The sequence below is a fragment of the Neophocaena asiaeorientalis genome, unplaced genomic scaffold, assembly GCF_003031525.2.
Source record: "Neophocaena asiaeorientalis asiaeorientalis breed wild unplaced genomic scaffold, Neophocaena_asiaeorientalis_V1.1 scaffold633, whole genome shotgun sequence".
Taxonomy (NCBI): Eukaryota; Metazoa; Chordata; class Mammalia; order Artiodactyla; family Phocoenidae; genus Neophocaena; species Neophocaena asiaeorientalis.
This window is the reverse complement of record NW_020173395.1, coordinates 1008923-1027253: the sequence shown is the minus strand read 5'-3', so window position 1 is coordinate 1027253 and position 18331 is coordinate 1008923. Positions and strand designations below refer to the sequence as shown.

General features: G+C 43.7%; 1 protein-coding gene across 1 annotated transcript in view; it reads left to right on the top strand.

The window, feature by feature from the left end:
• The window catches only part of MSRA (methionine sulfoxide reductase A), a 374143-nt gene that overhangs the window by 130567 nt on the left and 225245 nt on the right, over nucleotides 1-18331 (top strand). The window contains exon 2 of the mRNA XM_024746918.1: nucleotides 15725-15793. Coding sequence (XP_024602686.1) covers nucleotides 15725-15793 — 69 coding nt within the window. The remainder of the gene's footprint in view (nucleotides 1-15724; nucleotides 15794-18331) is intronic.

Here is an 18331-nt window from a genome sequence, read left to right as displayed (position 1 = left end):
TATATATATATATATATATATATTTATATATATGTATTTATTATTTTTGAGCCTATGTTCATAAAGGGAAATTTGTCTATAGTTTTCTATTTTTATTAAGTTTTTTCATTAATCAATTTATTTATTTATTTATTTTGGCTGCGCCAGGTCTACCTTGTGGCACGCGGGCTTCTCTAGTTTTGGTGCGCGGGCTCTAGAGTGCGTGGGCTCAGTGGTTGTGGCGCGTGGGCTTAGTTGTGGTACGTGGGATCTTAGTTCCCTGATCAGGGATCGAACCTGGGCCCCCTGCATTGGGAGCACGGAGTCTTAACCACTGGACCACCTGGGAAGTCCCTGTCTATAGTTTTCTGTGTCTTTTTCTGGTTTTGTTATCGGGGTAATGCTGGACTCATAAAATCAGCTGTGAAAGTTCCCTTCTCTATTTCTTTTTAAATTTTTTAACCATTAAAGAAAAAAATTGAAGTATAGTCAATTTACAATGTTCTGTTAGTTTCAGGTGTACCTTCTCTATTTTTGAAGGAATTTACGTAGGATTGGTATTGTCTCTTCCTTAAATGTTATCTAGAATTTCCCAGTGAAACTATATGAGCCTGGAGTTTTCTATTTCAGATTTTTCCATTTCTTTTGTCAGTTTTGATAATTTGTAGCTTTCGAGGTATGTTACTAATTTATTGCCTCTCAGCTCTGAATACATCATTCTGAGTATGCTCTGTGATAAACAAAGGAATTTCTGTAGTATTTTTCCTTTACTGTGAGCATGGTGTTACGCTGTTTCAGTAGAGGGCGCTGGGGAGACTTTGTGAAAGGAGGAGCCTCTCCTGCTGTTTCTGGTGTGGCCTGGGTTGGCGGGGTGTGTGTGTGGGCCTCTAGTGGAGCCTGCCTCAGCCACTGGCCTAGAACTCAGTCCCTCTGTGACTTTATAGTCTTTTCCTGGTGATAACTTTTCTGCAGCCCTCTTGTCAAGGAGCCTCTGTGCTGTCCACGTACTCTTAGAGTCCCTGCAGTTGCTCTCAGGCTCCTGGGTGCTTGGATCCCATTGTACACTCATGTCACTGGGTTCTGATCGCCTACATTCTGAAAGGTAGCCTGTTGTTTGCCCTGCATCTCCAGATAAGCTCTGGCCTACAAACCAGTGAACTTCTCTGCAATCCAGTGGCTTAACTGTACCTTCTCCAAGGACGTTTGTATCCTTCCAAGTCTGTCCTTCCTTAGGTATGTTCAGTCCTCAGGTAGCATAGAGTTTCCTTAGATTATATAGTTACTTTTTAATTATGGTTAATATTCTCTATGTTAGACTTCCACTGTTTGACCTACTGTGTGGTTTCCATCTCCTGATTGGACCCAGACCACTACACAGGAATTTCTTATAAGCACTACTTGGGTTGAGACTTTTTGTGATCTGTGGATTTTGTCCTCATTTCAAGAAGGGTAGGAGATATTGCTACGTATTCAACTGGTATTTTTCCTCCTCCCCTCACTCACCCCACCCCCCATGTGCTTTAATCTGAGATTTAACTAAAGTGACGGGGTGGGGGAGACCAAGAGTGTGGTGAGTAATATTTCTGTAAGAACTGAAATTCAACAAACAATGAGCCAGGAACATGGTTTCCTATGTCACTGAAATGACTAGCTCAAGCTTGACCCTTCCCGTGTCTCATGGTGGTTAGCAGAGATGTTTGAAATTTCTTTTTTTTTTAATTAAAAATGTTTTTTTTTTTTTAAATTTTTTGGCTGCACCACACAGCACATGGGATCCTAGTTCCCCAGCCAGGTATTGAACCCGCTCCCACTGCATTGGAAGCATGGAGTCTTAACCACTGGACCGCCAGGGAAATCTCTGGAATTTCTTAATGCACAGTAAGGATCCTTCTATTTTGCTGCTTGGGATACAGGTACTATGACCTTAAACTGCTATGGATGCAGTGTCCAAGGCTAATTAAAAACCAGGTGTAATATCAGCAACAATTTTCATTTTTAGCTTTTATTTTGATTCCCACGGAAAAGGGGAAAAACTGTGTTTCTTATAGGTACCACTATGGGTAAAAATAATCCAGTTGTCTTCTTACTTCCATCTAGTCAAAGAAAAAAGCCCCCCAATGCAAGCAAACAACCAATCAAACAACCAGGCAAACAACCAAGCAAAACCCCATCAAAATACAGAAGATTTTCTCCATTGCAGTTAAGGGCTTTAGCATGAATTTAAATTTAGCTTCCCTGGGAATTTTGGAAAAACATTTTTCTTCATTGTTTTTTTAAGTGCTATGAGGCAGAGGTATAACTTCTCCAAACAAAACAGCACGAAAAGCAACTAACAATCCTCTGGATGATGCAAATGAATAAAAATCACCTGAATTATTGCAGAAGTGCTGAAAGCCTTACTCTGGTATTTTATACACTCTTCCTAGACTTTAGTGGTTTAGGAACGCCTGTTTTAGCAATCCCAGCAAACTAGAGAACAAGTAGGTAGAAAAATAAAATTACATAGAGGGAGTCTCCAAGTTAGAAATGGATCATCTTCCAGGGGTTGATTTGTAAATCAGTTAGACTGGAAATGCCTTTTTTCTTTATAAAGGTGAAAGTTTTATATAGCTTTATAAAAGATGGTTTGAGTTCCTGCCGTATAATCAGTAGTTGTCCTTTGCTAAAACTTACGTTATTTCCCCTTTGTTAGAACATGTTATTAGTTATCTACTGCTATATAATCAATTATCCCCAAAGGTAGCAGCTTAAAAGAACAATCATTTATTATCTCACAGTGTTTTGGGTGGGGCTGGTGGGTAGGGAATCTGGGTGTGGCTTAGCTGGGTGGCCCTGAAGCCGGGCCCCATGAAGCTGGAATCAAGATGTCAGCTGTGTTGCATCTTCTGAAGGCTCAACTTCAGGAGGATCTGTGCTCTAGCTCTCTGAGGCCTGCCAACAAGTGAGCTTGAGAGCAATCCTTTCCCAGTTGAGCCTTCAGATGAGACTACAGCCCCAGCCAGCACCTTGATTCCAACTTGTAGGAGACCCTGAGCCAGAACTACCCAGCTTTACATCCTCAACTGTGATGAGACCACTGAATTTAACTTGTACTTAGCATTTGAGCAGTGAGATTTCCTCCTCTTTTGGGGGAAAAAAAATCTCCTTTCTACAGTGATGAATAAAGTGGAGATTTCTTTCTATGGTCAAGTTAGTAGCTGGACAGAAATGTTTTCTTTTGTCCAGATGTAGCTTACAGCCAACTTGGCTGGTTTGTGTTCTTAGTGTTGTAGGGTAGAACTTAGAATGTATTTTCGCGCTGAGACAGTATCTCATAAACGGTGGTTAGAATCCTAGAAAGAGTTATATTTGAGACTCATTATAGGTTGAGTAGGCCCTTGTGGGCTAGCTCACCACCATTTATAACAGCATGTTCATGAGAAAATGGATTCTATATCCCAGATGTCCATCTCTTAAACATGCTTTTGAAATGTGACTCATTTTAAAGTTGGGGACTTGCCTGTATTTCATTAGCTCCTCTCCAGCTACCTTCCACACAATAGTTTACATTTTGAGCTATCAGCCTTTTGGGAAGATAAAGTGGCAGAAAATAGACATGACTATAATTTACTCCTAGCACTAAGAGCCTGGCAGACCTATCAAGGAATAATTTTACTCAAAATCAGATTTTCTGCAGGGCCTGCACTGAAGTCCCTTTATAGTTGAGTAATACGAGGTCACAGTCATCTCCTTTTGTAGAATTCTAGGGTCTTAATCAGGTCCTTCCACAATCACTCGATAAGATTTAGTACATGAGAATGTACTAAAATGAGAAATATTCTTGGCTTGCTTTATATCCCCACCACCCACAACCCATATCTCTACGAAGCTGATGGCCTTCCAGCTGGGAGGCACCATCATTCAGGCCCTGGGTGGGCTCAGTGGAAGGCTGCTTGCCTTGGCCTCCCACGTGCTTTGATATTTTCAGACACGACTCTCATTTTATTCAGCAGTGCTCCAGTCAGTCATTAGAGAATTCATCCCGGAATCAGCCCATCACTTGAATATCCAAGGATATGCTTGAGCCCATATTCAAGGAAGATAACCCAATAGGCTTTGCTCTGCCCCCTCTAGTCCCTGTCCCTTCATTAAGTCAGGTGACCAAAAGCATGTTTGAAGAGCCACCCTGTCTCCACTGAGCTTCCCTGAGTTAAGATGTTCAGTTTTATGTCACTCTTTCATGGTAGACAAGTATAAAAAGCATCATAAAATGACTTTCTGTGTCATTTGTAGAACTGTAGTTGAAGATTTTGTCCATCATATTTCCTAATATGAACATGCACTGGGTTGACAGATGCCCCTTAATCAGCCATGTGACCAAACCTGCTCTCTCAGGACACCAGTCCTTGGGGGACATCTTCAAAGTGGACGAGCTACGTGTGCTGTTGCTCTAGTAAGAGCCGAATTCAAGAAAATTTCACCGGCTTTTTGGAAATCAGTGGAAGGTTTCCCAGTAAAAACTTGATTTATCTTTTTTTTTTTTGAGGGCAATATAGAATGTTTCAACCACGTTTAAAATTATGAATGGTGAGCGTAATTCCTGTTCGGTAAATCTAAAATAGATTTTCAAATATCCTTTTCTTCTGTTGTGGAGAAAAATTACAAGGGAGAGGGAAACAGAAAGGATGAGAGACAGGAGGGACAGAGAAATAATTAAAATACATACCAAATTCCAGAAAGGCAAAGCACTGCTCATGTACCGGTCTGCTTGCCTCCCTCCCTCCCTCCCTGCTTTCTTCCCTTCCTCCCTCACTTTATCTTTCTCTCTCTGCCTCCTTTCTTCCCTCCTCCCCTCCCTCTCTCTTCTTTCCTATAAAATAAAGTCAAACCTAGAAATACCTTTTATTTTTAGGTAAATAATATTTTAATACCATCTAAAATTTGTAATGGTTGATCCTCTTAAAATCCTTTTCCTTTTGAAAGGAGGACAATTAACATACTGCTTGGAGAAGGCAGATCAATTTCAGAGAGGAAATGGAGTGATAACTATCTTGAGGCCTTTTAAGATACTATGAACTATCCAGAATTTTAAAGCCTGGTAGCAGTTCTGCTGCTTTGAGACACAAGTGGAATCATCTTGGCTGTTGGTCCTGAGCCTGGATAAAATGTAAGCATCAGGCTGATCTGAGCCCAGGGGCTGATTGCCTGCCACTGGCCGCTCATGCGTCTCAGCAATGCCCTCAGCCCTGGGAAGAGGCTCTCAGGCTGCAGGTGTAATCACGGGGTAGCAAAGACTGGGGACATTTAAAATGTTTTTTATTTCTATTTTCAAGAAAGCAATGTATCACATGGAACAAAATTCAAAAGGTAGAAATAGAATATTAAAAAAAGAAATTGTAGCACATTATACACATTATCTTGCCTGTTGATTTTTTCCCCCAATTAACACTGCATCTTGTAGATAGTTCCATGTCTTTACCTATAGAGTTACCTCATTCGTTATAATGGTGCATATTGTTCCACATTATAGACTATTTTATGTAAAAGGTTGGTGCCAGTCTCTTTACAAACAATCCTGAAATGACTGTCTTTGCACATGAACAAAATGTATTGTAGGAGCTAATCGGTGATGAATCTTGTTAATGGTCAGTGTTAATGTTCCATCTCCTTATCAATATTTTATTCCCCTCAGACTCTTCTGTCTCTTTCTCCTTACCACCACCAACAGTAATAACTTAATAAATTGAAAATGTATTGATTTAAATGGAAGTCAAATTGACATCCATGTTTATATCCATGACTGTTCCTCTTTCTTTCTAATTAAAGTCCCGTATTTAGCTGTATCTCCTTCATTTCTAATGTCAAAAGATAATTGAGACAAGTTCCCTGTAAGGCTTGTAACAACATATTCCATTTTTGATTAGGAGCTTCCACTTAGAAATAAAGTCATAATTCGTTTTCAGGAAAGAACAGGCACAGAAAGCAGATAGGCCTGGCCTTACCCTGGTGCCAGCCTGTGTGGTGTGCTGAGGAGGCTCTTGTGGGGGTAAGACTGGTGTTGGTCTGGGACAGATTGCAAGGGGAGGTCTGGCCCGTCAGGCACAGCTGAGCAGAGGGCCCGGTCATTTATCACTGTCACGGGGGTGGAGACGGGGGAAGGGGAGTCACTGGACCATTCCTGCCCATCGGCGGCCTGACGGCAGACGCGCTTCACTCAACTTCCAGGCAGATGCTGCGCCGTCAAGGGGCTCTCTCCTGCTGGAGGCCACTGACCTGGTCACAAGGAATGAGGAAGGAGACCACGGCTTGCTACGGCGCTTTGCTCAAGCCCTGCGCCGCTTCCTCTCAGGGTGTGTATACAGTTTGTGTAAGAGCATAATCAGTGGTCTTAGAGGCATACACCGAGGCTCCAAAGTGTTACTAGACTCTGTTGATGGGATGAGAGCATACCTCTGTGGGGCTCATGCTTTAATTACATTTCCAGGACTTGGAGGCTCTGCACAGCGCTGATTATTTTCATACGGGCAAACGCTGTAGTAGACGTGGAGGGGACTAAAGCAGCACAAGCCGGGGACACCAAGTCTTTGAAGGGCAACGATTTTTACAACAATACTAAAAAGTATGATCTCTGTGTGATCCTTTATAGATACATTTAACATTCATCTTCAAAATCTAAAATATGTTTTAGGATCAATAGGAAACGTACCTTAGAAATCATTTTGGTGTACAGCCACCTTTATTTATTTACTTATTTATTTATTTTTGGCTGTGCTGGGTCTTCGTTGCTGCGCGTGGGCTTTCTCCAGTTGTGGTGAGCGGGGGCTACTCTTCGTTGTGGTGCGCGGGCGTCTCTTTGCGGTGGCTTCTCTTGTTGTGGAGCACGGGCTCTAGGCGCGTGGGCTTCAGTAGTTCTGGCACGCGGGCTCAGTAGTTGTGGCTCACGGGCTTAGCTGCTCCGCGGCATGTGGGATCTTCCCGGACCAGGGCTCGAACCCGTGTCCCCTGCACTGGCAGGCGGATTCTTAACCACTGTGCCACCAGGGAAGTCCCTACAGACACAGTTTTTAACACAACTGTTTTCAACACTGTTATTCACGGAGATGTCACATTCATCAAGCTGACATGTAGATTTTAATCCTTCAAGTAACCTTATTTTAAATGGAATTTCTAGTCTCAAGATTGTCTAATTTTGGTAGTCATTAGGAATTACATGTGTTAAGAGGAGGCAGGGAGATTTCATAAAAGTCAGGTGGAAATTTTTCCATCAATTAATATTATATGCTTATCACAGATGCCTAAATTAGACATGATTCTTAAATGTGGTAATTAATAACAGTATTACACGAGTGAAAATGGAATTCTTCTGAAAATGAAATGAATGATGATGGAATGCTTTTCTTGGGATAATGCAGTGTGAGTCGGGAACTCATGCTCGTCTGATAATCATGGGGTAACAGGATGTGTTAAAGAGCTGTAGGCAGTGCCGCTGACACAGGAGCCTCCGTAGGTGTACCTGGTCGGCAGCTCTAACAAGTGGGGCAGGCGGAGTGCTGGTCAGTGAAGGATGAAGAGAAGGCAGGCGTTGTCTTACTATCTTACTGCATGACCGACAGTAAGCCCAGTGCCTGGCACATAAGCCATGTTCAGTCATTGTTTCCTGAACTGTGATGTTATTTGGATGGAATATGGATCCCTGTGCCTGGACTTGCTGGAGCAGATATGTCCCCCCAAGTCCCTCTGTCAGCCTTCTTTCCTCCTTCCCCCACACGCCTGCCCATGAGTTCATAAGCTCCGGAGCCCTGCGCATCTCGGCAGCAGTGGCCTCATCAGGGAATTTAATAAGGCAGTCACGCAGCTGGGTCGAGTTGGTCCTGAAGTCCCTGAGCGTCTCCGGAGCTGTTCACCCAGGGGGCCTTGTGTTAAGGAGCAAGCGAGCGTTCGAGGTACTTAAAACCCTGGAAGGAAGAGGGTCCTCATGCCATCAAGCAGGAAGTGATCTGCTCATCGGTTTTTCTCACTTAAGAGAGTTTCAGTGGTTTCTCTTGCTCTGTCTCCTTCTCAAAGAAAACAGAGGAATGGGACTCAAAGGAAAACATTTAGATTTGTACAACTTGAAAATATACCTAATAGGATGTAGATTTCCTCTTTTGTCTTGCTATTCTCCACTTAACTCTATGTTATTACTATTTCCTGACACCGTGGAAGAAACCTTTTTATGATCATACTTTTAAAATTATGAGGTAATATTGCATCTGAGGACTGTGCTACAATTTACTTCATTATCCCCCTTTTGTTGGGCCATATAGCTTTTTTATGGATTTTCACTGTTACAAACAATTCTGCTGTAAACATCTTTGGAAACCTTTGCCTCACTTCTGATTATTTCCTAAGGTAGAAATAATTTAAAAGCTTTTGACATTCTTGATGCATATTGCCAGACTACTTTCCAAATAGATTGTAGCATTCCCACTTCCATAAACAGTATATGAGAAAGCCTGTGTCTCTACACCCTCATTGGTACTTGGCATTGGTTTTGTAATTTTGCCATTTTCACGAATTAAAAATAGTATCTCATTGTGTGGTTGAGCATCTACTCATGTATGTGTTTGTTATTGATATATTTAATTTTTTATGTGTAGTCTGCCTTCCTATCATTCTCCACTTTCTCTCTGGCAGTGGAATCACTGTCTTTTACAGAATCATGGAAGCCTGCTTAGGAACGTACGGAAATAATTCTGACACTGTTTTCTAGGGCATCTGGTCCACCTCCTGCCCTCTCATTGTGGGCATCCCTGTGGTCACTCTCCTTTACTCTCCTGTACCGTCTTGTGGGGACACAGCAGGATCATTCTGGGCCAGTTTTCCTTAGGAACAGGAAAGGGCTGGTGTCTGAGGCCTTGTGCACTTGGCGTTGCTGTTCTGGGTTTAGAGTCACACTCGTGGTCTTGTGCCCTGAGCAGACCTCAGAAAACACAGCAGGCACATCACGAAAAGTAAAAATGTCCTCTGCTTGCATAATGCTTTATTTTTAAAACATACTCTCATCCTCAGCTCACTCTTCTGGCCAGAAATCTCCTCTTAGGATTTCTCTCAATAAATTTGTTGATTAAATGGATCTCCTTGAGTGTAGGGTCTATGAAGTTTATCTTTCTTCCCACAGCAGCTGGTACCTGGCACGTACTAAACACGTAACTGCTAGTGGGTCTGAGCCGTAAGCTCCACCATTTGGAGCTGATGCCTCACCAAACGTGTCCTCACTGAGGCTGAGCCCAGCCTTGCTCTGCCCTGTCCTGCCCCGTCACTGTGCCATTCGGGCTGTGCTGCAGGGGGACCCCGGAGGCGCAAGGCTGCCTGAGCCCGAGGAATCACCACCTTCACTGGCCAAGAGCTGGTCTTCAGTTTGTTGTCCCTGGAGCAAAGGGAAAAGGCATTAACTGGAGGAAGGACAGCGGCTGGGGCATAAGGATAAAATCCTCAATGACAGGTGAATTTTTGTTTTAGTGCTACTATCTAAAATGTTCTCATCTGATTTTCCTGCCCTTTCCATCACGTATTTTTTGCTTTTAGGGCGGCTCCCACTTAGATACACAGTCACTGGTCACCATGGGAGGAAGGCAGTGCGGGCTGGCCCTCCTCACCCCCTGGAGCTCTGAGGGGAGCGCTCGTCTCCGGGTGTTCACAGCAGTGGGGGACCTTCGTCTCATTCGCGCCGTTGCCTTTGCTGGGGACTCCTCTCCAGCCTCTCCTAGCCACAGACTCCACCTCCCTCTAGTCGTGTACCTCACCAATCAGTAGGAAGGACTCCAGCTTCCTTGGACACAGGATGGGTGGACAGCAGAGGTCGGCCCTCCCCGTAACTTGCCCACCGCCATGTAACTTCCCCCCTCCCCCTCCTCACATACAGAGTAGACCCTGGATTAACATTCACCTTAAAACACCATAGCCAAAGTAACAGGCACTGTAAGGAACAAAAATATGGTAGAAGCACAGTGCCTCTGGGCAGAGGGGGCCAGAAGCATCATCGCCTGCCCTCTCCCAGTGCACCTGTCCTATATTTGGGTGACTGGGCTGCAGGTGCATCCCCAGAACTCCTGCTGCCCTTTCTTTCCAAATCAACAGTCATCAGTTCATCCTTACAGCGCTGTGAAGGGCACCTTGGCAGGACCAGGGCCCAGGATGCTTAGTCAGTGTGATCAAAGGACCCTCTGCTGGAGACAGAGCCTCGTCCAAGGCTTAGGCTTGTGGGCCAGATATGAACCCGCCTTAGTTCCAGTCTGACTTGTCCTTGAGACACCAGGGATTTGGGATCTAGAGAAAGAGCCACAAGGAAACAGACAAGGGAAGGGACAGTGAGACCATGTTTGGTTTGGGGGCCTGACAGATTTGTGTTACCTTATTCGTGAAATAAATGCACTCTTACTCCAGCCCCAAACTGAACCTAATCACCACCGATGAGCTTCATAGCGGCGTGAATGACTGATAGTAACACAGGACGAGTATGTGTTGGGTTTTGTGGGGTGAATAACATGACAGGGAGGGGCAGGCACCACTAGATGGTCTGCAGCTCTGAGGCTTCAGTCCAATATACAGCTGTTCCAGTCCTGGGATGATTTTGCGCCCAGCAGTGGACCTGGACTCCCAGGACAGCAGCAGCAGTTCCTGGGATCTCCAATTAGGTGGTGTCGCCATGGTCACCTAGACTGGAGGGGCTTGGCCCTACAGGAGAATCCTGAGGACCTGGGGGCCCACCCTCCAGTCCCCCACTTCCCTGCCATTTACCTATAAGTCCCTCCGACAGCCTTACCCAGAAGATAGGAATTTTAGCTCTCAGCTTGAGCACAGGACGTGGTGCTAATCACCGGTTGGTTTATGTCTGCATTTGCATTACTGCAGGTGCATTATTGAACTGTTTTATTGTATTTTTCTGAAGGAAGAAAACAGTCATAAAGTCTGAAGTGCATTAGACATTCATAAAGCAAAACAAAACAAGAAACAGTGTCAGTATCATCTTCTAAAGCTTTTTAAATGACCCCCAAATCCCCTTCAAAATCTCTCCGATAGTTGACTTTGACCCAATTGTGCTCTAATTAACCTCGCTGCTCCTCGAGCACTGGGCTTTCAAGATAAATGGAAATCTGTTCCTCGTCCTCACATGCCCTTGACCGAGGACACGTCATGGCCATCAGTAGAGGTTGTCTTCCTGGAGCGTGGGGCTTTAGAACATGCTCCCACGGAGCCCAACCAGCCAGATGGGAGGCGTCCACCCTGCTGTGGCCAGGCAACAGATGTCCCTGTCACAGACCCCCTCCTGTTTCCGTGTCATGCTCTGCTGGTAATCAATAGTTAGTGCCCAGTCAATGAGTGACTTTTCTGTTTAGTCAGTTTGATTGTTTCTGTGGTGAAATGTGCCACCAATTTTGAAAAAAAAAATGACAAATGCTGATTAGGTTCCCAGGTGAGTCTCCCCACCCCCAGTCTTATTTGACCTTTAGAATATGTTTAAAGGGTCTCTGGTTCTTTGGCCCCCAAGTCCTGTACTTGCCTCAGCAGAGTTTCAATGGGAAAATGCCCTCGGTTTGCAGGACTGGCACTGCCATTGCTTGGTTTTTAAAAACTCCGCGTTCTCTCCTCATGGAATGGAAAGTAGCGCTCAGATTTTCCTCCATTCTTTTATCAGTAAAGCTGTGTAGAGTTTTGGAGATTTTCAAAGAGTCTTTTTAAAAATTGCCATGTATTATGTAGAAATGAGAAAGAAAATGGCTTTTCTTTGTACCATCTTTCTGTTCTATTCACTTAGACCAGGAATAACAAAGTGATTTCATCACACATGCCCCCCCCCCCGAAGGAATAAGAGACTCTGTGGGGTGCTAAGTTGAGAAAAGATTTTGTGGTCATATTTGGGGATCATGAAAGTCTGCTGTGATTGGTTAATGATGTCTGCCATGGGCATGAAAGCGGAGGAGAAGTAAATATGTGCCATGTATTTGTCATTCCTGACTCAGATCTTGTGAAAAACAAAGTTCACATGTAAATGGTAATACTAGCCTAACAGTTAAGTAATGTGTACTGCATGCCAGGCACTGTTCTAAGTGCTTTACATGTATGAATTCATTTGATTCTCAAAGCAACCCACAAAGTGGGTACAAATGAGTAAACCCTTACAAATGAGGAAACGGAGGCACGAGGAAACGGAGGCACAACGAGGCTAAGTTGCTAAGCCGAGGTCATACAGCTAGGAAGGGGAAGAGCTGAGATTCAGGGTCAGGCAGTTTTGTTCCTTAGCCCTGGATACTGTGCTGTCTCTCCTTGGCTAATGCTGTGTCTTTGCTGTCCAGGGACTGATGTAAGGCTCAGCTGTGGTTCAGAAGAAAATGCAAAATCAAGTTAATAGGGCTTGTTATCTTTGGGCCTCAGGCTCTAGAATGAAAGATAAGACAGAGTCCCGGGGAACTTTGGCACTGAGGAGAGGGTTGCGTGTGAATCCTCCTTCCTCTCCGGGTAGGATTTCCAATCTTTCCACATCCATTTTCTCAGATGAGAGTAGGTGGATGGGAAGGGAAGAGGAGTGGCATTTAAGGACTAGAACAGAGGAGTTCCTTGATCTCCAGGCCACCTGGTTGGGGAGACTCTGAGTGGCCATTTTCAATGATCATTTTTATGTAAGGGACACATGTACATATAAAGAGAGAGAGATATGTTTAGCGTATCAAATAATATATCTTTCATAATGGCTGAAGAGAGACTTTTTAGTAGTTTGTTTTCCTTCGTTAATTTAGCAACTATTTATTGAACACCTGTGCTGGGTCCCACAGTGTGCTGTAATTGTGGAAACAGTGAACCAATATGAGCCCTGCCTTCTCTGAGCTTGTAGTCTACTTGCTGGAATAATGACTAAGTGTAAGGTGCAGCTCTGACTGTAGTAGAGGGAATGAGGGAGTGAGGTGGCCGGACCATGTGGGTTTTTGAAGCTGCATTAAAGAGTTCTGACTTTAGCCTAAGAGCAGTGGGAAGCCATGGAAAGTGGGGTAGAGGGTCGGGGACTTTGTGTTATATAATCTGAGTTAAAAGATAATTGTGGCGACACCGAGAAGAATGAATTAGAAAGGGGATGTGGAAGACCTAGAGGTGCTTGTAGGAGTGCAGGCAAGGAGGCCATAGGAGGTGGGACTAGGGTGGCCTGGATGGTGAAGGGAAGAAGGGGAAGGACTCTAAAGATATCTGGAAGGCAAAATTAGACAGATTTGGTGATAGATTAGATATGGGTAGCAAGGGAGAGAGAATGGGCAAGGATGCCTAGAAAGTAGGAGGATGGTGGTCCTATTCCCAGAGGTAGGGATGCTGGAAGAGGGTCAGGTTTGGAGTGGAAGGTTATCCTGCTGCATTGGAGGTACTTTTGAGCTGTCCCAGAGGAGAAGTCAAATAGGCCACACTCTTTATGGTAAGTGTGTAGTGTTTCGACTGGACTATACATAAGTCCTGATGGACTGTCTTGGGAAACTAAGTACTGCAGAAAAACTTTTGGAAATCTATAATTTTGTAGACTTTAAAAATCCAAACAAACATATTTTCGTCTAGGAAATAAGAATCTGACAAAGACAATTGATAGAGATAAATATCTTGCATAATCTTCCTAGTTATTTTTGTTTTTGCATATTTCTCTGCCAGTCTTTTCCCGTAAGCATTCACATTTTTGTTAGTTGTTATTATAGTCTACATTCAGCGTGTAATAGAATTGTTTTCCCTTACTGTTATCCCAAATATTTTTTCACGTTTCAATGTATCTCTCAAATTCTATATTTAAAATGTTGCCTGATAGTCCATGCTTGTGATAAATCGTGAATTATAATTTTCTAAGCTGTTTCTCTGTTTCTGGATATTTAGTTGCTTTAAAGATTTCTTTATTACCAGTAATACCTTAATAAATATTTTTATGTCTACCACCTTTTTTTTTTCTCACGCATTTTTCCTTAGATTAAATTTTTATGAGTGGGATTAGTGGGTTAGAGTTTGAATGGGTTTACAACTCTTGATATGTGTAAAGGCAAACGTTTTAAAACCTCTGACAGGGGCTTTGGGGTCCTAACTGTAGAACAGACCTGTGGCCTCCATGTGGAGACCCATCACATTCCTTTGGATTCAGTAACGAATGGTCCTAACCATATCTGAGCACTGTCCAAGGTCCCAGGGCCACCTGTGACCTTCCCTCTTGCATCTGCTGATGGTGCCAGGCTTGTTCTCTGGTTCAGCCTGGCTCCTCGCCTTCTCCCAGCTATTCTGTCTGTTCTTCAGGTAGTGCCACCATTCCTCAAGAATCCGTGGAAGCCGCTGAACTGACGGTATCCTGAAGGGATCGTCTAGCTAGGCTGAGCCTCGTAAGCCTTCAGGTTCTAAAATATTTGCAGTAGTGCTGCGGAGGCTGCCTAGGGTTCCTATGGATTTGGATGGGGTTCTCAAGATCTTCCGTGACCTGGTGCCTGCCTACCAATCCCTCCTGAAGTGCCATTGCTTCTCAACATGTCTCCTCTGCTGCACCCAGACTAGACTCTAGTCTGGCCCAGGATGATGCCTTGGTTGCATCTACTCCTGGCTCTCACTCGAGTTGCTCCCTCACCCTCTGCCTTTCCAAACCCTGCTCCTCCTTTTAGACTCGACACTAGTTGCAGTTCCTCCAGGCCCTGGCTCTGCCTTGCAGCTTGCTGTCCCTCTGCTGCAAACTCTTACAGTACCTTTAGTCCCCACTCCAGGACTTAGCACACAATTGTAAGCTTTCTGGTTAAGTTCACTCTTGAAATTTTTACCTCTTGAAGATAATTGTACACTCCTTGAGGGCAAGAGCCTCTAGATGCCTCAGAGCCTAGCTTTGGTGCTGAGCCCTGTGCAGAGCTCAATAAATCTAATGTGACCCACGAAATCAAAACATAAGCACACCATGATGCAGTGTCAAAGTGTTTTAGACATTCTTTTCTTATGTATTTTCAACATAAATGCCCATATTCAGACATTCCTGAGGATCTTCTTAGACTACTCGTAGATGGACCATGCTCAGATCTTCTCTATCTGGTTGCAGTTTGGGGGTTATAAAAATAAGTTCGTGTTGGAAAACCATAAGCTGGTCCCTTTTTGTTTCTAAGTCCTTGATATGCACTCGGGTGGGAAGGGTGATTGGTGGAGGTGACGAGGGTGGATGACAAGTAGTAAGAAACACTGGAATGCAAGCCTGTCTGGTCGTTAAAAGGCAAGCGTCTCTGGCCCCTGGAACAGTGCTTGACTTGTGAAATGATGTCTTCTGGTATTCTGGTTCTTGAAAAATTGGTCCCAGGCTTACCCTGCTGTCTTTACAGCTCACTTTACTTCTGGTCATCAGGAGTCCTCAGGGGAAGCCACCTCAATGCACCCTGGAATCCCGAGCTGTCCTTGTTGTCCAGGGCATGGCCTGGCACACAGGGGACCCTCTGGCCGGGAGTCAGGAGCTTCCAGGCTGGGCTGGCTCTGCTGCCCCCCGCTGCATGGCTCTGCACGTGCTTGGGTCTGGGCATGCTCACTTGTAAAATGCCATGCCTGAATCAGGCCATCTCTAGGCTCTTTTGTAACTGAGATTAAAAACAAAATAGTTGAAACTCTCTTAAGAGGGTGAGCTTTGGTACCGTTGCTAGCTAAAAATGAGAACTGGGCTCTCTGACACATTTAATGACATGTGTTAGTATGTGTGTAGAACTTTACACTTAACTTGCATTTCTTTCTTTCTTTCTCTTTTTTTTTTTTCTAGCCAAACATCATGTCAATGGCAACAGAACAGTTGAACCTTTCCCAGAGGGAACACAGATGGCTCTATTTGGTAAGATAACAACTCTGAAAGAAAACCCAAATTGTGTGCAAAGACTAGTGCCAAGTTTCTGAGTTTTAGCAAGTGTCCTCAGGGCTTCAAAATCTGGGCTCTTCTAGATATTTACAAGTCGTTGCAGCCAAAAAACTATCAAGTTCTTAGTATATCTGGGATCAGAAAAGCTCATTCTATAGAATTTAGTATGCTTTCCTTTCTCACTTTGCAAATCAAATATCAAACTGTGTATTTACTATTTCTTATGTCCACACTGTGAATTAACCTGATAATTTAGGAGTTGAGTTTTTCTTTCCCAGGAAGGATTTTTTTCATATATATATATATATATATATCTTTATTAAAGCTGGGATTCAAGGAGTTTTGAGATGTTATTCCACAAAAAGCAATAATCAATCTAATTGAATGGTCTCTTTCTCTTCCATTATGAATTGAGCATATTCCTTTGTTTGTTTGTTTCTTCTGCTTCCTTCCCCTTAGCCTTTAGACAGATTCTATCATCTCTTTCATCCTAAAAACCCGAATTCCCCTTTCTTCATGCCCCCCTCCAGCTTCCGTCTTCCCCTGGTCCTGATGGAAGTCTCCTACAAGGGCTTTTGATGTAAAACTGCTTTAGGCATTGAAGTGTCTTTGAGCCAGAAATTAGCCTCCTGACAACACTGTCTCTAAATTAGCATATTCAGGATAAAATGTTTCCCTAATCCCAGAGTTAGTCATCACTGATGATTAACAGTTGGAGAGTTATGAAACAGGGACCCACTTCTGCCTAGGTGTTTGTAAATCTTGCTCTGTATGGGCTGTCACCTTTTAAAATGTACTGGTTAGTGATTAGGAGTTATTATGTTCAGAAATTTAAATGGAGGGCTTCCCTGATGGCGCAGTGGTTGAGAGTCCGCCTGCCGATGCAGGAGGCTCGCGTACCCCAAAAAAAAAAAAAAAAAAGGAAATTTAAATGGAGAATTTGGTTTTTGAAGAAAAAATCATCAATGGTCACTATAAGATGTCGGCTAACTATTTGATTTGTTAACTTTCCTCTGAGAAATTATGTTCAGATGATGCCATCTTACTTAAGTTGTAGGCCTAGCACAGTGTCTGTTACCAGGAGACAACAAATGTCACATCAGTGTTCAAAGGGTTCTTTTGATGATTTCTTTTTTGTCTTTCAGATTTGTGAACCCCTAGAAACTAGGTTAGAAATTAGGTTTCATGTCATACTGAGAAATGTAAAATGAGACTGACCTGTCATAGATTTCCCCCTGTTGTGGTATTGGAGGAAAGCCTCCTTCCCAAAGGACTGATGACATTGTTTGCCACAGAATTGGAAATATCAGTGAATAAAGCTCTGTGGCGAGATTTTTATTACTATTATTTTGTCAAAGGTTTGGTTTAGAGTGGCTTTCCTAAAAATCCTAACCCAAGGCCTTCATTGTTTGACTCTGGGCAAGCAAATCCCCCCTCCAAGCCTCAGTTTTCTCACCTGTAGAATGGGAAGGCTGATGGGGTGCTCTGAGACCCTTCCCTTGGCTTCTGCATCTTCCATACTTGGGGCTGAAGCCTCATCTGGCCTCAGGCAGCCCTGGGAAGCCCACTGTGAATGGCCAAGGGGTGTGGTTTGAAAAGAAATGAATCCTGTGCATAATTTCTACCAGTGCAGAACTATACAGGTGATAAAATAGAACATCTCTTGACATCTAGGGATTTTTGCCTTATTAGCACTGCTGTTTGGCTCTTCCAGATACTTAAATGAAGGCCTCTGTTTTGGTTAAGTGTGTGCAAGCATTTTATATTTGTGTTTTCAAAACTGTCCTCACTTGATATGCCTTGTCCACCTGGCCTGCAGTGGAGTGAGGGAGTGGATGGGTTTTGGGGTGGGCTTCTGTCATTTGGGTTGTTTATAGCTGTACTGAAAAAGTCAAACTAAGTGCACCTCTTTGACATATCTTGGGCATTTAATCCTCTCAGCACCTTGTAAAGCTGGTAGGATTACATAATTCCCTTCTCAGAGAGCTCACATGATTTATCACAGGTCTCTCAGCCAGAGATGGTGGAGCTTGAATTTGAGCCCAGGTCTAACAGGCCGGAAGTCCACGCTCTTTTTACCATGTCCCCTGACTCTTGGCCTGGTTACAGGAGTCCTGGGAGAGTCTGGTAGAGTCAGAAATGCCTTTCAGCTGGATCCATGCACAGAAGCATGATTTCCAGCCAAGCCAATTTAGCAAATTGATTTGTGAATTTCTGTGCATTCCCAGAGTGCTCTGAAGGACTCTGGAGACACAGCTTTTGCCAGGAAAATACTGCTTTTTAGAGTGACGTCTCCTACTATTTATCGTTTTCCCCCATTTGATTTCAGTAGCAGGTATCAATGTGCAGGAGAATGTCTTACATTGACTTGACTGTGAGATCACCAAAGCAACAGTGGCACTTTCTACATGTCCAAACTCGTTCTTCAGCCTGGGAAGTCAGTATTTTATGCCAAAAGAGTATCACCAGTTTCAATTTCATTGTCTATTGGTTAATCATTTGAATGTACCTTAC